We start from the raw sequence: 24,967 nt of genomic DNA, 5'->3' as shown, positions 1-24,967 counted from the left end.
CGAAATGGGGTGAGCAAATCCAGCCGAGTGTCAGCACAGACCCTCTGCTAAGTCGCTTCCGTTGTGTCTGTTCTGGGACAGCCCACCGGGCTCCTCTGTCCATGAGGTTCTCCAGGCAAGAATATTGGAGTGGGTTGCTATTTCCTTCTTCAACAGACCTTGTATGTGCCACAGAAATAAATAGCAAGCCCAGTTGAGCCCAGTCTTTGGAATGTATGACATCTGAATTCTGCAGAGGTAACGCCAGTAGCTGCCACACGGCAGGAAAGAAGGGGCAGCAAAGGCAGGCGGGCACCCTGAGGGAGGTGGGTGGGCACCGCTGAGGTCTGAGTGCCTTAGGGGAGTGGGGGAGGAGGCAGGCGTGAGCCCTGCGGGCCTGCTGGGCATCGCTTCATCTCCCCAAAGCTTCCGGATGCCTTTCCAAGAAGGGCAGTGGTGAGGTGTGGTGCTTAGAGACTTGGTCCCAAATATGGACACTTCCTCTGATTGCACAGATGTGGGACCTGAATCACTTTAATCTTCTAGCACCTCATCTGGAAGTTTTACTAACACCTGACTCCTAGGGAAGTGATGATTCCCACGTGTTCAGTTCAGTCGCTCAGTCATGTCCGACTCTTTGCGACCCCGTGGACTGCTGCACGCCAGGCCTCCCTGTCCATCACCAACTCCCGGGGTTTACTCAAACTCATGTCCATTGGGTCGGTGATGCCATCCAACCATCTCATCCCATGTGTTAATGTGGGCAAATTGCTCAGCACCCTCCCTGACCCACAGTGAGTGAAGTGCTCAGTGGATATTAGTGCTGTTACTCTTGAGTTGCTTTTCCATGTGACCGAAGGGCAGATGCTAAGTGCTCTGGAAAACACTTCATGGAGGTCACATGACAGCCTTGAGCCCACTGATGAGAAGGATCAAGATGGTTTACAGTTTGGTCCTGCTTTCCAGAAATCCCAATTTATGAAACTCAGGGTACACGAGGGATGACAGGTTAATTCTTACAAGCTTTCTTAAAAGGCACGTAAATTTTAAATAGAGACCTTGCCAATTACTAGACCACAGTTCCCATTTCGAGACCCTTCAGGAACCAAAACTATTAATTACTGACTCTGACGAGTTCCGGAGTCACACAATTCATCCTGATGCCTACAATTAAAAAAAAAAAAAAAAAGTGACAGGAATTTGTTTTAGGTCAAAATGAAAAAAAGACCAAGGAATTAAGTTCAGATGGTGAAGCCAATAAAGCCAGAGGGGGAGTTTTGCCTTCTAAATCTTGCTCAGAAGGGGACAGAGGGTCAAGGTCTGAGTGGCAGGCGCTGTGGTAGGTCCCAGGGATACAGAGATTTACCACAAAAGTCAGATCTGGGAAGATACACGTGTGGGAAATGTGTGTGACATTGACTCCTGAGTTTGTGACCACCAAGGATCCTCTTCTTATTGGTCTTCACTTATTCCTTCACTCAGGAATACGTTTCAAAACTAAACGCATTTTATGGACTGGAAGTTCACTTCTTCATTTTTGTGTATCAGAGTAATGTAACTGCCCATCTGAGCTGGTCTTCAGGTTACCAAGTTCAGTGGACCTAGCTCCACCCAAAGCACAGAAGCTCTGATCTTCTATCATGCATGTAGCCTCAGTGAAGCTACAATAGGTCTATCAGCTCAGAGGTTTACATCAAGGAAAACAAGTGTCAGCGGGAGCCAGCCATCTCCTGGGTGAGCCAAGCTACGTCCGTTCAGGGCAGCATGAAATGGCCACCACCGCGTAATTATCTGCCCCAGGAATCCAATCCTACATTCACGACAGCACAAGTCTTGGGAGTCATCAGGTAGAGAACCTCAACCGTCGGATAAATGACTCACTTTTGCAGCAAGACCAGAGAAATCATCTATACAAAACAGGGGAAGGGATGACAAAGAAGGCAAGGTGGTGGGGTTGCGATCCCTGAACGTGTGAGGGCACACAGCCCTGTCTTGGCATTTCCTGATGAGTCAGTGACAATGACTAAGCCTCACCAGGTGTGAGCTTGCCATCACAATCTTCTCTTTTCACTAAAAATCCCAGAAATCTGGTACTGGAGTTGCTAGCTGATGTGTGTGGGAAGTAACATCACATCATTTGCAAGCCCGTCTCCAACAGCAGGACTGAGATGGGAGCCAAGATGGTGAGCTCGGAACAGGCCTTGGCACAGCATCTCACACGCACCTGGTTTTTACAGCGCGTGTTTCCATGTTTCCTCAGTAATACCTCCCCACACTAGCAGCTACTTTCAGCCTTGCGCACCTTGCTTTCCTTCTCTCAGGTGTCTCCCAATGTCTGTCCCTGCAACTTAACTGTGCCTCCCCCTAATGACCTATAACTTTTATTTTCTTTTTTTAAATTCTGAGATGTCATGGGCTGAATCGTGTCCCCTCTCTCCAAGTTAACATGTTGAAGTGCTAACACCTGGTACCCAAGAGTATGACCGGATTTAGAGCTAGGGTGTATAAAGAGGTAATTACATTAAAATGAGGTTATTAGGGGACTTCCCTGGTGGTCCAGTGGTCTGTGCTTCCAATGCAGGGGGTGCAGGTTCAATCCCTAGTCATGGAACTAAACACCCGCCTCTCCTCAAAAAAAATAAAGAGAGGTTATCAGGGTGGGCACTGATCCCATATGACTGGTGTCCTTTTAAAAAGAGGGTATTTGGACAGAGAGGAAAGACAATGTGCTGGCAGGGTGGAGACAGCCCTCCACCAGCCAAGGAGGGGGCCCGCCAACAGATCCTTCCCTCTCGGCGAAAGGAACTAACCTGCTGACGCTTTGATTCTGGACTTGGAGACTCCACAACTGACAAATTAAATAGCTGTTGTTTATGTGACCTGGGCTGTGGTGTTTTGTTATGGCTCGAGCAGACTAATAGTGATTAAAATAAGACTCCTTTTCATCCAATCACAGAGTGATCCAGACCACAGCACTCTATGGCCAGATTCCTCCTTCTGGTGTTTTCTGGGTGGCAGGGATTGTGCAGGTTCCAGGATCAGAGAAATGTTATCTAGTTCAACTCTCTCCTTTCCAGTTGAGAACTAGAAGTTTCCGCGGCTGGCCTGAGGTTGCACTCTTTTACTTCCAAAGGGGCACAGGCTGCAGGCACCTCCACTCACCCTCTCAGCCACGGTTAGGGTGGTGCTTTCGTGTTTTTGGAGAAGAGGGACCGGGCACTCCCTGGGGACCACCTGGTAGAGCCTTAGTGCCGCTGCTGCTTTATTTCTAGGTAATCCTGTATCTTCAGTGACTATTATGGACTTTGTACTTCCTTCCACTTATTACCAGTAACATAAAGCACTCCCTCCAATTCACTGGAGATAAAACAAATGCCCCAGAAGTAAGTATTTAATCTTGTTGCTACCTGTACCCCATTTGAGAAGCAGAGAACAAGGAATAGTTCCAAGTACTTTTCCACCTGAGAAGTACAAGTCTAAAGAGGACCCCTCCCCAGAAACACTTGTGAGAACTCTCGTCACAGACCAGAATTGAGGGATGTACTTCAGAAAGCAAAGAAAGCAGGTAATATCGAATACTCGCCAAAACCCGGGCTATGCTGAAAACAAACTGGTAAGAATATTCAGCAGAGATCTTTGAGAAGACTGCAGTGACCAGCTGCAGTCTCCCCTGCAGTCTCCTCTCCAGCCACAGCCAGCTGAGGCCCCAGCTTAGGCCCAGGTGGCAGCTGATGCTGACCCTGGCCTAGGAAGGACTTCCTTCTCCTACCCAGCAGGCTGCCCTTCTCTTCTGCTCCCTGGCATTACCTGCATGCAGCCCTGGTAACTCAAAAGCTGTACATGTTTTTCTTGTTCTTTTCTTTAACAAGCTCCTAGTGGTTTGAATGGAGAAGGCAATGGCAACCCACTCCAGTACTCTTGCCTGGAAAATCCCATGGACGAAGGAGCCTGGTGGGCTGCAGTCCATGGGGTCGCTAAGAGTCGGACACGACTGAGTGACTTCGCTCTCACTTTTCACTTTCCTGCATTGGAGAAGGAAATGGCAACCCACTCCAGTGTTCTTGCCTGGAGAATCCCAGGGATGGGGGAGCCTCGTGGGCTGATGTCTATGGAGTCACACAGAGTCGGACACGACTAAAGTGACTTAGCAGCAGCAGCAGTGGTTTGAAAACCTGATTGGGAAAAAAAAAAACAAACCTGTTCATCACTGCCGTTTATGGCGTGTCCATCTGGCAACTTGTTGCCAGACATCTTGCTTCCTGAGCTGTCAGTGTATAACCTGCTAGGGAAGGTGTGACGGCAAGGTGACTGGTCAAGTCTGCTACGCCTCGGTTTGTGTCTACTTCCACAGTTGTCACTTGTTTAATCAGGAGAGGTTTACCAAAATCTGTTTCTGAAAGTTGGGCATAATTTCACATACTTTGAGAACGTATTTGTAAGGATCTGAGATAGTGTGATTAACAAGTCTAACAACAGGAGCCTACAATAAATCGTAAGCAACAGAGCTGAACTCGTGACACTGGATTTTGTCTCATTGATTAAAAAAAAAAATCAGTCTCCTAAAATCCTAAAACGTCTTAATAACCTAGGTGAATATGTTCCGTCTTTGATACTTGATAATCTCACACTGCCTTTGGGTGGCTATTCTAATAAAACAGCAAGAATTGTGCATCTGAACCCCTCTATTTTATGGGAGGAAATTAAGCTCATGAGGCTTGTCTTGGCCAAGGTCTCACAGCTGCTAAATGACACAGCCCCCAAAGACCACAGCTATGAATGTTCTTAGGATGCTAGGCTGAATGACACACTCTAACCAGGAGTCAATCCCAATTTGAAATTAACGTCTATTCTACAAATTGAACCAGCAAATTTAAGTTATGCAAACAACGTAAGGGATTTAGGTTTGACATGAGAATTTCATCAGAGCAAAAGCTCTCAAACAGTAAAATGGATGAGCAAGGATGTTGTGTAACTCTGGGTTTTAGGGAAGAGGACCTGTTGGAGTTGGGCGAACAAAGCAGACGATAACGAGAGAGACTGGATGAGTAATGTTTCTTCCAGAATCAAGAGCAAGAATTTCTAATATTCCAGTTCATGATTACTAAGATGGTATCGTGTCCAAAAAATGCAGTTGTCAGACAATCCCCTTTCTGGAATTTCTCTTGGTAGGCCCCATAGAACACAAGTTCATAGTTTGTAAAGGGTGAGAGCACTGCTCACTAAGCAACGTAAAAGTTCTAATTAAAAAAAAAAAGTTCTGATAGAAGCTGTGGTTCTTGGAGGAAAAGCTCTCCTAAGTGTCAGTAGAATCTGCCTGGAATAAGTAAACTGTGAGGACCAGAGCCCCATGGCTAGGATCTGAGCGTGACCAAGTGCTTGCAACGTCCTAGGAGAAAAACAAAGACAACCAGAAACCTCCTTAGGACAGCCCAGCTAAAATCTCCCAGTAATCCAAGACCTAATTTGAATAGTTACCAAACTTAAAAGTCACACAGACTCCTACTTGGCAAATTTAATAATTTCATCTCATTTCTAAATCCCCTGCATTCATTGGGCTGTAAGTTAAGGGGAGAGTTCAGAAGTTTGAACAATGGTCAGAGAGAGACGGTGGAGAAGAGCAGCTGGAGATGACTCTGCACTCAGAGGGCCTGGGTGTAGTTCTGGCTTTGCCTCTTACTATGTCCTCGGGTAAGTTTGTGAACCTCACCCTGTGCCAGATTTCTCTTCTGTAAAATGGGAATAATAAACAGTGACCATCTCATAGGATTGCTAGGGTTAAATGAAGTTAATGTACGTATGGAGCCTGACACGTAGAAAAAATTCAGTTAGTGTTAGCTATGATTGTCACCTGAGAAATCTGTATGCAGGTCAAGAAGCAATAGTTAGAACTGGACATGGAACAAGAGACTGGTTCCAAATAGGAAAAGGAGTAGTACGTCAAGGCTGTATATTGTCACCCTGCTTATTTAACTTATATGCAGAGTACATTATGAGAAATGCTGGGCTGAAGGAAGCACAAGCTGGCATCAAGACTGCCGGGAGAGATACCAATAACCTCAGATATTCAGATGACACCACCCTTATGGCAGAAAGTGAAGAGGAACTAAAGAGCCTCTTGATGAAACTGAAAGAGTGAAAAAGTTGGCTTAAAGCTCAACATTCAGAAAACTAAGATCATGGCATGTGGTCCCATCACTTCATGGGAGATAGATGAGGAAACAATGGAAACAGTGACAGACTTTATGTTTTGGGGCTCCAAAATCACTGCAGATGGTGACTGCAGCCATGAAATTAAAAGACGCTTGCTCCTTGGAAGAAAAGCTATGACTAACCTAGACAGCATATTAAAAAGCAGAGACCTTACTTTACCAACAAACATCCCTCTAGTCAAGGCTATGGTTTTTTCAGTAGTCATGTATGGATGTGAGAGTTGGACTATAAAGAAAGCTGAGCACCGAAGAACTGATGTTTTTGAACTGTGGTGTTGGCGAAGACTCTTGAGAGTCCCTTGGACTGCAAGGAGATCCAACCAGTCAATTCTAAAGGAAATCAGTCCTGAAAATTCATTGGAAGGACTGATGCTGAAGCTGATGTCAACAGCTGACTCACTAGAAAAGACCCTGATGCTGGGAAAGATTGAAGGCGGGAGAAGGGGACAACAGAGGATGAGGTGGTTGGATGGCATCACCAATGCGATGGACATGAGTTTGGGTGAACTCCAGAAGTTGGTGATGGACAGGGGAGGCCTGGCGTGCTGCAGTTCATGGGGTCGCAGAGTCGGACACGACTGAGTGACTGAGCTGAACAGAATGATTATCACTATTATTACGTTAAGTAATAAGTCAAATAATGACACACTGTCAAACATATTCAAGGCACCAAAGAGAAAGGACTCTGCTAATCAGCACAGGTTCCACAGCAATGGTGTTAATTACACATTTACATACAGTATCAAGAGAAAGAGCTGCCATTTTTGGAGGAAACAGCTCGTGAAGGTTACCTTTAGAAACCTCCTTTGACATACCAGTTGTTGAGAACTATTAACAGAAAGTTAAAACTAAGTTAATACATTTAAGTAGCCAAGGCAGAAACGTCCTGCAACTGAAAAAAAAAAAAAAAAAAGCCATTGAGGTTAAGAATCTTGTGGAAAATGACAGTCAGAAGGCAAGAATATAGTAATACAACCGGCAAGGATCAGTTTCTTAGACAACAAAACCAGTGCAGTAGCGGGGTGCCATTCAGCCTCTTTACTGGCTTCAGAGCGTGTGTCCGCCAAGCAGGCCCAGGCCCAGAGCTCCAACAGTTCCAGTTCTCAGGCTTCAGCTCTGCAGAAGTGACTGACCGTCTGTCCTACTGCAAAAATGCAAAGGCAACCCTACACGTTGGGAACAGAAATGTCAGTCAGAACCTCTGGGGAAAATAATTAATGATCTTTACACAATTAAGAACAGAATTTCTGGGACTTCCCTGGCGGTCCAGTGGCTAAGACTCCATGCTGCCAATGCAGTGGGCCTAGGTCCAATCCCTGGTCAGGGAACTAGATCCCACATGCAGCAGCTGAGAGTTCACACGCTACAACTCAAGATCCTGTGTACTGCATCAAGCGTCGAAGGCCTGCATACCGCGACTCAGACCTGGCACAGCTAAATAATACATAAAATTAATAGATATTAAGAAAAAAACCTACTTCTTAAAAAAAATAAATAGAATTTCTCTTCATGAATAAAATTCGAATTTTTGCTTGACCCAAAGAAAAAGAAATATGATTTATCAGGTTCCAAAAATGAAAAGCTTCAACTATAATTGTAAGTTTTTGGATTAAAGTTTCTTTTAGCTGGTGTTTAGTTAGCGAAGTACAGCAGTTCATGAATAAAGCTGGCTTACCCTCTTTCCCCGACAGTTTAGGATGGCAAAGTACCTCAGCTTGAGCAAGAATAACTTCTTAGGTTCTTTAAAGAAGGTATAAGGGTAGGTTAACAAGCCTAGACTAGGCTGACAAAATTTTACAAAAGAGGAATGACGGAAAAAAAATGTCCAAGGTACAGGCATATTACCTAGCCCTTGTTTTCATGTAATTTCCCATCAGTTATAGCCAATAGACATGACAGATCAGGCTTCCTTTAGTTAAATCTCTGTGGATAGTTAGGATGGAGCTCTCCTTGTGTTTAAAGCTTCTGTTACAATTTTTAAAAAAAGTCTCCACCCTTCTCTGAAGTGGTGTCTCTCCTCATTTGAGCTTTAAGAAGCCAGCACTCACTCTCTCGCCTAGCACCTTCTGAGATTCACCTATCAAAGGCTGTTTGTAGGTGGTTTAAGGACATGTCAAACACTGTAGCTGAGCTCACTAAAAGCCACTGATAGTACTGAAGCCACTGATCCAGGCCAGGAATTGTTGGGTTATCTCTTGAGTTTGGTTTGCTGTTTACCTTTCTGTAACATGGAAGCAAAAATCGTGCATTCTGCTCCTTAAGAATGCCTGAAGGGAAAAAACCCAAACACCCCTTTATCTCAACATCAGGAAGGTGCCTATCTTTGACAGCTGGGGATTTTCCCTGGAAGAGTGCGATGGCCCTTTTGTCTTTTCCCTTTACCTGACACTAAAATCAAGGACAGTTCTGTCTTCACCTGAATTCTGTGAATTTAACAGAATGTCAGGGTGGAAAGGGACCTGAAACAATCTCAATCTCGCACTCTACGCCGGAGTGCCTGATACACGATATAGCCACCACATGACCGTTCAGGCAATCTCTTTACAACAAAACACAGAAACCAACCGAAATCCTCACTTCCGATTCCAGAACAGTAGAGAATTCTTAGCACAGGTATCTGACAACTATAATATTAAGAATTATTGGACTTCCCTGGTGGTTCAGTGGCTAAGACTCTTGAGCTCTCAATCCAGAGGGCCCAGGTTTGATCCCTGGTAGGGGAACTAGATCCCACATGTTGCAACTACAACTCAAATAAATAAATGATTTAAAATAAAAATATTAAAAAAAAATTATTACCTGCTAAATAGCATAACAGAAAATTAGATTACTTTCTGGAAGAAGGTCTAGGATTTATCAATCTTTTTGCAATGCTGTCTTTTTTTTCTAATTCAAGGACATATCTGAACACTAAACATGAAAACCTGTAATTTATGACCTTGAAAACAAGGACCTTGATAAAATACAAAGTGATTTTTAAAAATCCCTTATGCACTGAATAATCAGGTTCAATGTACTAAAAACATTCACCATCTTTTTAAAAATTCGAAAACACAAATAAACTGGAGCTTGTTGGAGCTTGTATTTAAAAAGGAAAATGGATGACAGCTAGTACAAGGAGCTGAGAAGGCTCAAAGTGAGTAAAACACTACTTCTGAGGAATTCTAGAAACTTTTAAATATAAGCTACAGTTCAGCAGCTTTTAAAATTCCATGTTTATTCATATTTTTCAAAATATATGTACATAAAAAAAGGAAGATTTACAACAGGAAAAGATTGCCTTACATGCAACACAAATTCCAATAAACTCATGATGGGATCACACATGATTCTGGATCTAACTCAAGCCAGTCTTCTCAAGTCCAATTCTCAGCCACGCCTCAGGCTGCAGACGGGATCCCAGGAGACAATGCAAATGGAATGGATGAAACAAACATATTTTGCCTCTGGCAGCACTCAGGCCAGAAGACATACACCAAAAAATTTAAGACAATTAAAATGTCAAGTGCCACAGGGAGGATAAATGATAACCGGAAATCAATATTTCTTAGGAAGCTAATACTATTTAACACAACTTCACGATACTAAAACAAATACAAACAAGGAAGGGTTAGGTAGTCAGGCTTCATTTGTTTTCTTTTCTCTTTTTAAATAACTCAAAAAAGGAAGCCACTTGTTTGTTATCAAAAGTGCTGTGGAAAGAAAAGAGGGGAAAAATCCACAGATGAATTTGAAATATTTTAGCAAATTTTATGTTTTTCATTTCATGTTTCTACATTAGCAATGGTGTAACTCTCCAACATTTCCTTATAAAAAAAGGGAAAGAGGAAGTGACAATCCATGCTCCAAATATTAAAAATATATTAAGCTATCTGATCAAGACTTTGTTTTAATTTTTGGTAACACAGGTGACACCAGAAATCACAAATTCAGTGTGCTCCTGTATCTCCCCCTCAGCCAGAACCCAAGTGGTGGAGAGGCCTTGTGCTTGCTGCTGTGGGGATGCGGCACTCAGGGGCCACTGAAAAATACCTGGAGATGGAGCAGTGGGAAAGCGGCCCAAAGGGGTCATGGATCCTCAGCATCTAATGGGATCAGGGTGCTTTTGGCCTGTTCCCAAAGCTAAGACATCTCTGTGTTTATAGCTGGAGAGAGAGAGGTTTAGCGGAGTGGTTTTATAAATAAGATTAGTTACTACAGCTATAAGTGAAGCCTCTAGGCAGGAGGCTTTACGATTCAGTCAGTGCTATACTGCCTCCTTTCTACATCCAGCACCTGACCATCATCCCATTCTTGATGGTTTCTAACAAATATAAAAATCTTTGCAACTGTTTAGATAAAACTGGAAGGAAAAAAAAAAAAAAAAAGCCAAAGCTGACCATTGAAACAGAAAGAGGGCTAGGGTGGAGGGAGAAAAAAGGACAAGAACAGACTATAAAATTCAGGAAAAGTCCACAATTATGGCAGAAATTAAAATGACTGGGAGAGGGGAGGGGCAGGCACCAAGAACAGCACCTAAAGCTAACAAATGGCTAAACTGGTTTATTTATATTCCCTCCCCATAATGTTGATAGGGGAGGAAAAAAAAAATGTAATTTTAAAAGCATCAAAACTAAAACAAATGCACACTGACCTTAGAAAATAAGATTTTGAATTCCACCATGATACCCTTTTTTCCTATAAAATTTACTTTTTTGCTTTGAATGATTTCTTCATGGTAGATTTGCCCTTGCCAGGCAATTTCACTTCCTTTCTCACACTGGCTGCAGGCTTCTTGGAAGAGCTACCACTAGGTTTCTTGATGACTGAGGGTGAGGGTCTGGCTTTCTTGGCAGGACTTTTCGCTTTAGGAGGGGCTTTCTTGGGGAGGGGCCTCGTTTTCCCTCGCTGGGCAGCTGGGACTTTGGGTGCCAGCTTGGACCCTCTTTGCTTCATGGCTGCAGCCTTCCCTGGTGACTTGACTGGGGTTTTCTTCTGCAACCTGTGAGAACCAAAGAGAGAAGGCAATCACTTATACTTGAGAGATTCACTTCACCGTGATGACGAGATACTTTGCCAGAAAAGAAACAGCACAGGTAAAATCACCTACATTAAGAAAAATATATGGGTTATAACCTTTCACCTAAAATTGTGAATTCACCTAAAAATTCAACCAATTCCGGAAGTCTACATGTTTTTCCCAGAAAAACATGGAATTATTTTTCTTAAATAACCAAACTACACACTACACACACACACAGGTTTGACCAAAGAGTAATTAAACATTCACAGTGTTTCACAAGTTCAGAGCCTCTAAATTCTCAGGAGAGGGTAAGTTCAAACGTCACTCAGAGCACTTGAGAAGGATGCAGAGTTGCTGACACGATTCTCACAGCCTCTCCCCTCATGGCCATTCTCAGTTCTAAGAAGTGTTTCCCACACTCTCGCACCTTCTCTTCGGTGGTGGCTCTTCATCTTCAGAGTCTTCCTCTGATGAGTCATCTTCATCTTCATCCTCATCCTCATCTTTAGAATCATCTGGCTCCTTCTTTGGAAACAGAACTCCTGGGCTAGTAAGAAAAAATATTAGATAAAGAGAAGTCCCATCGGGACAAGAAAAAGGATGTGAACCTAGATATGCTCTTTCTTGGACATTACCCACTTCCTCCCACACTCCCCAATTAAGTCAGGTTAGGTTACAAATACCAGGTCACAATTTAACCTATTTTGAACACTCAAATGAAGTTATGACAAATCTATAAAAGCCTCAAACATAACTCATTCTCTACTTCCTTCCATTTAATAAAATTGACAATCACTTATTTAGTGAAGTTATTTAAACTCCTGATGTGTGTTCGGCACTGTATCAGCCATTGAATATACAGCAGTGAATGGTGCATACAGCAGTGAACAGTCTACACAGCAGTATATATTTTTTGCCCTTATGATACAAGACCTCATAAAGCCTGAATTTCTTCAAAGTTTTTGTGAAATTCAGCAAGGATTTTCTAACTTTTCTTTGTCCTTAATGATAGAAAACTTGGTACCACTGATTAATAAATCTTTAAATCATAACACTGCATGTACATGATTTTAAGAATTATATTTAAAGCTAAACATTTGAAAAATTCAAATACTGTACACTTATGTTTATGCACCTAGGGAAGGAAATGGCAACTCACTCCAGTGTTCTGACCTGGGAAATCCCATGGACAGAGGACCCTGGCAGGCTACAGTCCATGGGGCCACAAAGAGTCGGATATGACTGAGCTCCATGCACGCAGCTCCTGCACAGGAGGGTGTAGAACCTGACTCAGCATGTTTATGCACAAAGAGCAATGTAAGAAAGCTGCACACTGTATGCCTGCCAAAACAGGTTTTGGTGTTAACTGTCGTGGCACTTGACTGCAAGTCAAAGTACAAAAAGGCAACAGCCTGGGCACACCAAAAAAAGCCTGGTCCATAGGAGGTGCTCAAAAAATTTTCTAGTTCAATGAAAAAATAAGGCATGTTTAACAGACAAGTTTTCAAAAAAATGTCCTGTCTCTATAGTAAGAAGAAGGCAGATTAGGATTCTTAGAAGTAGCCAATGCTCCCCCTACTTGGTACTGGACAATTAAATAATCCTCTAATAATCTTCCTGTCATCATCATGTACTTTACTGCTTATTAGCAGGAATGAACATGCTAATGACTGGCCAAAGATCTTAAGGAACTCGCTGCTTGATTTCAGGAACACGTGGCTAACAATGGCTCCAGCAGGATAGGCCAAATCAATGCCCTGTTATTGTATGAAGACCTTCTGCTCTAAAACAATACTGCCTGAAGAAGTCTTTATTTTCAAGTACATTCAGCTCAGCGTAATGGTAGTAAGGGCAAATAAGTGAAGCTGCACCTGTAATCTGGAGTCAGATTTTTAAAAGTTGCAATGACCACTACTTCACATTATCAGTTGGGTGCTTACCTGGGATAATAGGGAAAACAGAGCTGGAAGGTGCCACTGAATCCTTTACCAGAGATTTGTTCCATCCACCCATTCTTTTCACATCTCTGCAGGGTTTTCTTCAACAAATGCACTGGACAAAAATTCAGAAATGAAGAAAGTATTTGTTTATTTGGATTTGATAATTCTCTCAACTACAATTATACATTAATTTATTATGTACATTTATTATCCTGTCACATCCAGTATTCTGGCCTGAAGAATTCCACGGACTGTACAGTCCATGGGACTGCAAAGAGTCGGACATGACTGACAACTTTCACATGCTACATGAATCCTTCGTGGTCAAAGGGATTATTAACTGATTTACTAAATTACTATTAAGTGCCCATAAATTTGGCAAGAATTATTTATAATGGGATGAGACTTCAGAGACCATTGTGTCAAATTCCTCACTGCAAAGTGAAACAGTAGCCTAGAGACTAATGGCCTGCCCTACAGTTGCACATAAATGGGCTAACTGTTGACTTAAAACTCAATCTCCATTTCTAACCATTTAAATATTACTGAGTGCCTGTAAGTACTGATAAGCACTTAGGGGAATGTCTATAAAATTAAACCACATATCACATGAATCAGCAAATAGTTACAAAACAGTATCACGGCTCCGAAAGGCCTCACCAGTCCTCACCTTTTACACAAAATCATAAAGCATTCCTTCATAACATTAAAAAATACATACTGCATATGTTAAAAGTCAACATTAAGACCTTGAAGTTAAGTGTTTCATTTAGAACAATATATTCTAGTTTGCATTTTCTGTTACTTCATTTCCATGTTCCTCACCCTACACCACTGAGCCTACTCTCCTACTTTAGTGAGGAAATATCTCTCACTAATCCGTAAATGATAATGCTGGTACAGCAAGGTTTCTAACCTCAATCATCACCTGACAGGGCAAATATGTCCCTAAAAAGTATCTTCTGTACAGGGGTTAAGTCAATAACAAATTACGTAAGTAGTATTTTAACCCACTGGTTTGGTTTCAGGCTGACGTTAGATATTTTGGTAAACATTCAGAAGAAGGTAAAAATATACTATACTTGAAATTTCGTTTTTTTTTGGCCATGCCAATGGACTGTGGGAAAACCACATCCCCTGCATTGGAAGCTCGAAATCTTAACCACTGTACTGCTGGGAAGTCCCACTTGAGAGGTGTTTTGAACCTAGAAATTTATCTCTATTAGCATAAAAAACCTTTATAGTGAAGTGAAATCAAATTCTAATCCTAAGCAGACACTATAAATTAAGGGTAAGTCTTGATTATTTTTGTTTGTCTTTTTGTAAATAGTAAATTTATAAAGTTGTTCCCTCTTGGTTTTCAATCAGTAGTTAATGCTCTTTCATTAACAGCATGATGTCTAAGGATATTCCCACAAGATAACTTCCCCCACCTTCCCTGGGTCCCCACTGAACGTGCTCAACTCTGAGTCTTACTTTGATAGTTAGAATTGGTCCCTGGGTGGTTCTCCAGGACATACTTCTTCAGAGCGGTGGTGGAACAGGTCTTCGGCTCATTCATGGCAGCAATGGCAGACAAGATTGCATATTCCATCAGGCTTCCACCAAGCAGGGGTTTCTCCCCTGATTTCTTCAGCTGTTTTCCAAGGAGGAAGAGAAAAGCATCAAGACAACACTCTCCCAAAGCAGCTCAAGACAAGACTCCTCTGCACCAGGTGGGTCGGAGTTCCTGCATTAGCACAGATACGTTTTACAATAAATTGTCAGGTTAGGGACTTTCTCTTCCCACTCATTAGGTATTCAATCTAACTGAGGAGTCCCAACCCTCTTGTGGATATTTTCTCCTTCTATCTATCCCTCCATCCAACTGAAAATAGCAAAAGCCAACCTAACCCAAAGAGAATGACAGCTCTACTCCAAAAAGGAGGTTAACTGATTATGTCCCTGACAAATTAACACTTCTGAGACTACTTCCTTTTTTCTGAACTTGAAAAATATGAGTATTTACAAAAATAATAGTCTTTTTAATCTTGTAAGGAAGACAGCAAAAAGTCTGAAAAATATCTGGGGTATAACAGAAAATTATATAGCATATTTCAAGGACAAAAGGCACCAGAGCTAACAAAGGTGGCACCAGTGAGCAAAAAGGTTAAAGAACAAACTGAGGTATGGTCTATAATACTGATTCTCAAAAGAAAGGTCCAAAACCCCCAAAGGGTTCCTGAGACCCTTTCAGAGGATCTGCAAGGCTAAAATGGTTTTCATAATAATACTAAGATGGGTTTGTCTTTTTCACTGTGATGACATTTGCACTGATGGTGGAAAAACAATGAGTAAAACTGCTGTTACTTTACTACAAATCATGGTGGAGGCGCAGAAATGTACCAGTAGTTAGTGCGTTTTTTACTACTATATACTTAAGGAAATGGCAACCCACTCCAGTATTCTTGCCTGGAGAATCCCTGGTGGGCTACAGTCCACGGGGTCGCAAAGAGTCAGACACAACTGAGCGACTTCACTTTCACTTCACTTAAGAAAAATAAAAGCTAGCTTCACATAGGAATGTCTTTGATATAAAAATGATTTTATTAAATCTCAACTCCAACACATGTCTTTTTGATACTCTATGGGGCAAAATGAGAACAATGTATAAGGCATGCCAGCTGCATGTGGAGGGATGGTGACAGTCTCAAGGAAAATCACCTACTGATTGAGTTCTGAGCTGAATTAGCTCCATTTTTCATGGAATATCCTTTTTACTTGAAGGAACAATTAATAGATAATCTATGGTCATCCAGACTTGGGTATCTGGTAGACATTTTCTTGAAAATGAATTAGGTAAGCCTATCGACTCAAGGAAAACAACTAAGAGTATTTGTTAACCAAATGATAAATTTAACTTTTCAAGAGATTAATTGTGGAAAATCTACACCTACCAATATGAGCACAATAATTTCCCAATACTTAATTGAGACCAGTAGGTGATATTAATGAATATAATAATTTTTGTTATTTTTGATGAAATACGTCAACATTTTAAAAATTTGCATGATTCAGTGAACTATTTTTCAAACGACTGTGTTATAAAATTACACTCAAAGTTCAAAAACTGCACTCAAAGTTCAAGACAGATTGTCAGTAATGCCTAACGCGGTAGGGATTACTGACAACAGACCAAAGAATTTAAGGTTACAGAGTACAAGGAGCTCACTAATATGGTTTCAGGCTTCACATGGCAACTTTACTGTAATTTAAGAAATATCACAAGATCAATTAACATAATATACTATATTAACAGAATTAAGGGCAAAAAGCATATGATCATCTCAAGAGTTTTAGAACAGTATGTGAGAAATCCAACCACCGTTCATCATAAACTTCCAACAAATTAGTAACAGAACTTTCTCAATCTGATAACAGGCATTTATGAAAAATCTACAGCTTTAATGGTGAAAAAATGAATGTTTTCCCTTTAAGATGGGTAACAAGACAAAGACATCTGTTCTCATCACTGTAGCAGATGTTCTATCCAGTGCACAGGCATGGAGGGGGAAAAAAAAAAGACATCCAGATTGGAAAGGAATAAGTAAAATGGTCTTCGTTTGCAGATGACATTATCCTATATGTAGAAAATTCTAAGGAATCCACCCCCAAAGTCCCAAGCAACCTACAAAAAATTCTAAACTAGTAAATGAGTTCAGCAGATTGCAGGATACAAGAACAATAGATAAACCAAATCTATTTCTACTGGACAGCAGTGAGCACTCTGAAAAATGAAAATAAAGGTCCATTCACAATAGCATGGAAAATGAACAAAATATTTAGGAATAAATTTAACAAAAGAAATTTAAGATCTATACACTGAAAACTACAAAGCACTGCTGAGAGAAGTTAAAGATCTAAATAAACGATGAGACAATGCTTGTCACTGCATTGGAAAACTCAACATTGTAAAGGCAGTGATTCCTTCTGGATTGATCTATAGGTTCAATGTAATTTCTACCAAAACCTCAGGTGGACTTTTGTGATGAATGAATTGTAAAAACCATACAGAAATGCACAAGACCCAGAGCAGTCAAAGCAATTTTGAAAAAGAAAAGGTTAAGAGAGGATTTATATTTCCCAATTTCAAAACTTACTATAAAACTAGTCATCAAGATAGTGTGATCCTGACATGAAGATTCACATATAGATCAATGGAACAGAACTGAAGAGTCCAGAATAAAACCCTTACACTCATGGGTCAATTACGTTTTGATAAGAGTGCCAAGGCAATTCAACAAGGAAGGGACAGTCTTTTCAATAAGCGGTGTTGGGACAACTGGATGTCCACAAGCAGAAACATGAATTTATATTCTCATCACATATCATAAATGGGTCACAGCTCTACACGTAAGAGTTAAAACCATAAACTCTCAAAAGATAAGAGTAAATCTTGATTTCAAGCCAGGCAATGATTTATTAGATAAGTCATTAACAAACAAGCAAGTTAGAAAAACGATCAACTGGATTTTACCAAAATTAAACACTTTTGTGCTTCAAAAGACACCATTAACTTAAGAAAGTGAAACCATGGGTCACAGAGTAGGAGAAAATATTTGCAAATCATGTATCTGAAGAGGAACTTGTATCTAGTTATATAATTCTTATATAGGGGCTTAAATGGGGCTTCCCTGGTCTCTCAGAGGGTAAGAATCTGCTTGCAATGCAGGAGACCTGAGTTCAATCCCTGGGTTGGGACGATCCCCTGGAGAAGGGAATGGCAACCCACTCCCATGGACAGAGGAGCCTGGCAGGCTACAGTCCATGGGGTCACAAAGAGCTGGACACAACTGGGTGACCAACACTTTGACTTTCACATATAACTCTTATAACTCATAATAACATAAATAGCTCAATTCTAAAAATAAGCAAAGGATGTGAAGAGACATTTTACCAAAGAAGATAGATAAATGTCCAATAAGTCCAAGAAAAAATGGTCAACATCAACAGTCTTAGGGAAATGCAAACTAAAACTACAATGAGAAACCACTTTGTATCTACCAGTATGGGTATAATTTTAAAAAGACAGTAAGAGAGTTGGCAAAGATAACAAACTGGAACTCTTATACACACACTGCTGGTAGGAATGAAAAATGATGCAGCCACTTTGGCAGTTTCTTAAAGTAAATTTACCATGTAATCCAGGCAGTCCACACTCCTACTTTACCACAAGGGAAATAAAAACATATACCCACACAAAGATCTGGACATAAATGTTCACAGGCAATATTAATCACAAGAGCTAAAAAGTAGAACAACTCAACTTGTGAATAGATAAATAAAATATGTCAGATTACGGAATACTATTTGCCAATGAAAGGAATGAAAGTATTGACTTCTGCTGCAACACGGATAAAACAAAAAAGTATTATGCTAAGTGAAAGAAGTCAGACACAAAAGAGCACATATTGCATGATTCTATCTGTGTGAAAGGTACAGGAAGGTAAATCTACACAGGAAGGAGAGATGAGTAGACTGGATAGGGATGGGAACAGAGAGTGATGCAAATGGGCACAGGAGTTTTTTGGGGTGATGGAAATGCTCTAAAACTGGACTGCAGTAATAGGTGTACAACACTGTAAATTTACTAAATTTTACTGAATCAAATTGTATGTAAAATGATTATATCTTATACAAATCATACTTCAATGAAGCTATTACAAAAAAACCATCATTTGTTGAGTATTGGTACACTATCAAAGAATAGTATTGACTTCTGAAAATTATCCTAATTACTCCACATTTAAGTACTTGGTGTGAGCTGGATTTTCTTCATACACACGTAACCCCAAATATATTAAAAACAGATGCCAGCTGTCTTCTATTAAGCTGACAGTAAAGATTTTCGTAAAAATGATAACAAATAATAACCTTCTTCTCAATACGGGAAACGCAGTTTTCATAAAAAGTGTTATGTCAACATGTAATGGGTTTATTACTTTTAAAAAGAATAGATATCTAAAAAGGTCCTCAGTTATATAATTTCTAATAGGGTAAATATTAATATGTATAGCCCACATAAACATAAGCTCTTGGGGTCCTCAATAAATTAGAGTATAAGGAGGTCCTGAAACCAAAACTTTTGAGAACTACTTCTCTACAACCAACCCTTTGAGCTTCTAACCTGGAATGTTCCAGAAGCACCTTTGCCAGTTATTTGTTCTAACTGGCCCCTCTCTACTGCTCTCTGCAGAGCATTCTTCAACAGCTGAGGCCTGCAGAGAAAACAGAAAATAGCGATTAATACATCAATGAAGCAAAGATTTGAGGAAAAAACAGATCCAGGGTCATTCTAAACAACTAAAGTTCTATTCCTATTACACGTGTAGTACTTTGTTAAAATGGACAATAAAACAATAAGTTGTTGGCACTCTTAATAAGTGGTATTCTTTTTTTCTTCAAGCAAGAAGCTAAATTATTACAGAACCAGGTACCATACAGAACTATGTAGTATATAGTGGAAGCAAAACTTTTGAGAGCTACTTCTCTAAAACCAAGCCTATAGAACCAATTTCCCACTTGTCAGGGTACTCCAAAAATCTCTTTATTACCATCAGTTCAGTTTAGTCAGACAATAGCAACACAACTTTGTAATCAAGCAAAGAAAGGGTATCTTTATAGTCCCATCTAATTCTGACATTCTCTTGAGGCAAAACTCCTAGATCTAAAATACATGTGCACACACACACATACCCATGTATACACACATCAACAAAACTGGAGTCATTTTCTGCAATCCAGTTATCTAAAGTCAGCCTAATAAAATATAATTCTCTGAGAAAGAAAATAGGTTTTTTTTTAAAGCATAGTATCTCTGCCTTTAAAGCGCTGTCGTTTAAAAACGCGCGCACACACACCCACACACAAAAACCCAGGTCATCAAAATCAAATGGCAAACATGAGGAAACTGAATTTCATTAAGAACGTAAGAATAAAATGTTGAAGCAAAAGCTGCTCTGTCAAGGGGCAATGGTCTGAGTGGTGGGTGGAGAATCTCAGGTGCAGGGAGAAATCAGTCAGGTTAACTTAGGGCTTAAAAGGGTCTGCAGTACATGACAGGACAAAATGGAAAGCTACAACCCAGGCTAATGACAGGACATCCGAAGAAACAGTTAATTGAAACCCAAAAGGTTAGTGATGTGTTTTGCCACACCTCCGCAGAATTACCAGAATAGCACTCAACCAGCAGAAAATCGTGAGACTTATTTGAGACTGATTACTTGGTAAGTTAAACTGAGACCAACACCTCGGCAGCCCACTGAGGGTCGGACTCCTACCACTTGACGTCCTTTACTGAGCGCCAATACTTCTCATTAGAGAAGGAGTTTTAAATCTTTCATCAATAAACATTACAGGCTGAGCTGACACTCGAATTACTGATTACATTATCCATATGACTGCAGAGGAAGAGTAGAGGAGATCTCATGTGCTAATTAATAGGATGCTAAAGAGGAGAAACCATGGGGCTTTCTTGATGGTCCAGTGATTTAAGACTCCAGCTTCCAATGCAGGGAGCACAGGTTCAATCCCTGGTCGGGGAACTAAGATCAAACATGCTGTGCAGTTTGGCCAAAAAAAAAAAAAGTAGAAACTAAGAAATCATGTACACTGTGACACTCCAAATAAACTCCCTCCCCACCAAATCACAATCAAAATATTTCTAAGCCAGTGCTGTTCCATTCAGGACAAATATGATTTATGTCATAACCCAAAACATACTCAAAGTCATTCATCCCATAAATATTTACTGAGTATTTATTATGGTTATGCAGGATTTAACACTTAGATCCAGTCACTAAAGAATTTAAGAGATGATGAAAACATAATAATTATGGCGAAGAATTATACGGGTCAGGGTTGAAGTATGTGCACAGAGCTTTGGGAACACAATCAAAGGAATGATTTAACTGTCAAATGATTTTTCTATTAGTTGCTCTGTAAGTTAGATTCCAACAGAGGATTACATAGCTTGAGTACAACACTGAAACCCTAGACTCTTCTATCAAATTAAATAACTCATCTGAGAAGAATCTTCTTAACCAAGGTTCAAATGCTCTAGGAAATGAGTTATCAGTTAAACTGGTTCCCTTAACATTTTGTTTCCTCAGCAATACCAATCGTTAATCTGATATATACCTTACCCTGGGCCTTTAGAAATCTCAAGAGTTCTCACTCACTCCTACCTTCAGGTATACCATACTTACAGTAAGTGCTTCAAACTTGTCAGGCCCTTTCTCTCTCATCACTGCTGTAAGCTTAGTACGAGCGGCTGTGGCCTCCCTGCTGGGTGGCGCTCTGCTTTGCTCCCATAGTGCACACCACTGTTGGGTCATCAATCTATAAAGGCCTCTTTTATTACGTTACTCAGCTGACAGGCGTCAGCTTCAAAGTCTTTCAAGGCCTGGTCCCACCTCTTGTTAGTCTACTGCCAATCAGACACAGGATTCTTTCCGTTCCCAAAACAGAAAGCCAATTCTTGCCTCCAAATTTTCTCATGAAGCTCCTTTAAGAATGCCTTCACCACTCCATCATCTGATCTAAATTCTACACGTTCTTCTAGAGCCATCTCAATGGGATGGGACACAACTGGATGGGGGCCATTCAAGTCCCATCTCTGTAACTTACTGTTAACTGCCAGGCACAACTCCCTTTTCCAAAAAATTCTACAGGATATATATATATGACAACATTTTGTACATATGACGGTGCTGAGTGTTGCTCTAAATGTTTTACACGTGTAGAATAAACAAGAGACAACCACCACCAGAAGAAACAGGTACTGCTGCTGCCCACACTTTACAGAAAACTAACCAAACTCATCACACGGACGACAGCCTGTCTAACTGAATGACACTATGAGCCATGCCATGTAGTAAAAGACGCTTGCTCCTCGGAAGAAAAGCTATGACCAACCTAGACAGCATATTAAAAAGCAAGAGACATTACTTTGCTGACAAAGGTCCATTCAGTTAGTCAAAGCCATGGCTTTCCCAGTAGTCACGTAGGTATGTGAGAGAGCTGGACCATAAAGAAAGCTGAGCTCTGAAGAATCGATGCTTTTGAACTGTGGTGTTGGAGAAGACTCTTGAGAGTCCCTTGGACTGAAAGGAGATCAAACCAGTCCATCCTAAAGGACATCAATCCAGAATATCCACTGGAAGGACTGATACTGAAACTCCCAATACTTTGGCCACCAGATGCAAGAACTGACTCATTGGAAAAGACCCTGATGCTGGGAAAGACTGAAGGCAGGAGGAGACAGGGACAACAGAGAATGAGATGGCTGGATGGCATCACTGACTTGATGGACATGAGTTTGAGCAAGCTCTAGGAGTTGGTAATGGACAGGGAGGCCTTGCATGCTGCAGTCCATGGGTCGCAGAGCTGGACACGACTGAGCAACTGAACTAAACTGCTCATACTTTACTGAAGGGGAGAAGTTAAGTGACAGAAAAATTAAGTCACTTCTTCAGGATCACACAGTCAGGCAGTGCAAGAACCAGATTATAAACAGGCAGTCTGATTCCAGATTCTGCATTTTTACTATGCTAGGCCTGCACTTTCAGTATGTTAATGACTGTCCAGAAGAGTGGAAAAAGCAAGGTTATAACCAAAAAATGAAATACAGTTCTGCTTTCACCAGTGCACAGCCAGGTAACCCAGGCTAAGACTTTTATCAGCAAAATTGAGGTAGGAATACATATTTCTTAAGTCTATTTTGAAAATTACAGAAAACAATGTAAACAGAAGTAGTCTTTTTTTTTTTTTTTAACATTTTTTAAAGAAGTGCTCACTTTTATTTATTTAAATTATTTGGACGTGCCATGAGGCATGTCAAATCTTAGTTCCCTGACCAGGGATCAAACCTATGCCCTGTGCTTGCTGTGGGAGCCCAGAGTCTTAACCACTGGACCTCCAGGGAAATCCCCAAAAGTGTTTTCAAAAGCCCTGTACAAATTTAAGGAGCTGTTTATATCAAGGTTTTGTTTGGTTTTTTGATTTTTTAAAATAAGATGATTAAACAAGTCTACACTTAGAAATAAAAAAAGAAAGCAATGCACAGAGTGAATGGAAGTTAAGGGAGAGACATTCTGAGTGTCAGGAATCCTGTAAACAAGACAGTTCTATCAATCTGTTAGATCAATTTTCTAAAAATGAATATGACAAAGTTACACCACACACAGGATTAGATATTAAGATTTCTAATGTCATATGGACGAATGAGTGAGTGAGTGAAGTCGCTCAGTCATGTCTGACTCTTTGCGACTCCGTGGACTGTAGCCCACCAGGCTCCTCCGTCCATGGGATTCTCCAGCAAGAATACTGGAGTGGGTTGCCATCTCCTTCTCCAGGGGATCTTCCCAACCCAGGTATCGAACCCATGTCTCCCTCATTGCAGGCAGACGCTTTAACCTCTGACCCACCAGCTGAATTACCTTTGAAAAACACCTTCTCAGAGGCCAACCCAAAGCCCATGTAAAGCTAACATACCGAGTTTTTCTGTAGGGTTTCAAAAAAAATCATTGTTAAAAAAAACGAGGTGACTTACATGTTTAAGTCACCTTAAGTCACTTTAAACGTAAGAATCATATTTAGTATGGTGTGATGCTCATACCGTAAGAATTATGTTGGAATTTGTGTGTGTGTTCAGTTGCTCAGTCACGTCCGACTCTTTCCAACCTCAAGGACTGTAGCCTGCCAGGTTCGTCTGTCCATGGGATTGTCCAGGTAAGAAAGCTGGAGTGGGCTGCCATTTCCTCCTACAAGGGATCCTCCTGACCCAGGAATCAAACCTGTGTCTCCTGCACTGGCAGGCAGATTCTATACCACTGAGCTATCTGAGAAGTCCTATGTTGGGATTTAGACTAATAATACTAACATTAGCTATTCTAAGTGGTTAACATGTTTGAAGGTTCCTGTTTATCAATGAGGAAACCAAAACACAAAGGAATAACTTTTTCAGAGATATAAAGCTAGAAAATGACAGACTCAGGATTTAAACAAAGGTGTCTGGTTCCAAAGTCTGTGCTCTTTACCACAATGCTCTACAACCTCCAATACATGGTAGCAGAAATTCATGTCTCATTTAATATGCTCCAGGGCATACATTCCTTGAGTGAAATGGCCAGGTAAAGGGCCCGTATCAGCTCACTCATTCGACTTACATTTACTGAGCATGTACTCTGAGCTAGGCTTGGGGAAAACAGAGGTCAACCATCTAAAAGCCCTGGCTTCAGGAGTCTGACATCTTAATGGGGGTGAGCACGCCATTCCTTCACAAAAAGAATGAACACACAGCACAGTAGCATGGGATGAGTGCTACGGAGAAACTAAGGCAGAGGTGGAGCTCTCCACTCTGGGAGAGGAGGGAAAGGTTGCAAACGTAAGCTGAGTGGTCCCATCGACCAAATGCAATGGGTAGACCATGTGTGGATATTGAGTTGACTTGAAAAAATAAACCATAAAAAAAGTCATTTTGGAGATAGACAACTGAGGACATTTGAACATGGTCTGGGTACCGGATAATGTTTAAGGAATGTTCAGAATTATGTTAGTATCATGATTATGTTCTCTCTACATTTATGTGTATATTTGAAAACTTCCAAAATAAAATGTTTAAAAATAGTAAGATAGTCAATGCAAGCATGTGGAGTCTTACTCCAAGTTTTCAGAGTAAACACTTAAAGGAAGATAAAGAATAAAGTGGATTATGGCAGAAAACCACCCAGGCAAAGGGAACAGCAAGTATGAAGTCTCTGAAGCCAGTAGCAGAGACGAGGAGTAGGAGATTAGGT

General features: G+C 40.8%; 1 protein-coding gene across 10 annotated transcripts in view; it reads right to left on the bottom strand.

Moving 5' to 3' along the window:
• Positions 1-6,885: 6,885 nt before the first annotated feature.
• The window catches only part of HP1BP3 (heterochromatin protein 1 binding protein 3), a 39,214-nt gene continuing 21,132 nt past the window's right edge, over positions 6,886-24,967 (bottom strand). For 7 of the 10 annotated variants that reach the window (XM_019982189.2, XM_070777488.1, XM_019982216.2 and 4 more), the window contains 5 exons: positions 19,297-19,387; positions 14,607-14,766; positions 13,131-13,242; positions 11,618-11,737; positions 9,386-11,169 (listed from right to left, as the gene is read on the bottom strand). In XM_019982189.2, coding sequence (XP_019837748.2) covers positions 10,875-11,169; positions 11,618-11,737; positions 13,131-13,242; positions 14,607-14,766; positions 19,297-19,387 — 778 coding nt within the window. In that variant the 3' untranslated portion in view covers positions 9,386-10,874. Of the gene's footprint in view, positions 7,355-9,385; positions 11,170-11,617; positions 11,738-13,130; positions 13,243-14,606; positions 14,860-19,296; positions 19,388-24,967 lie in introns of those variants that run through there. The other 3 variants (XR_011563268.1, XR_011563266.1, XM_070777503.1) reach the window with 3 other exon arrangements.

This window comes from Bos indicus, chromosome 2, assembly GCF_029378745.1.
Source record: "Bos indicus isolate NIAB-ARS_2022 breed Sahiwal x Tharparkar chromosome 2, NIAB-ARS_B.indTharparkar_mat_pri_1.0, whole genome shotgun sequence".
In the NCBI taxonomy this organism is placed as follows: Eukaryota; Metazoa; Chordata; class Mammalia; order Artiodactyla; family Bovidae; genus Bos; species Bos indicus.
The sequence above is the reverse complement of the archived record's forward strand: the minus strand, read 5'-3'. Positions and strand labels throughout refer to the sequence as shown.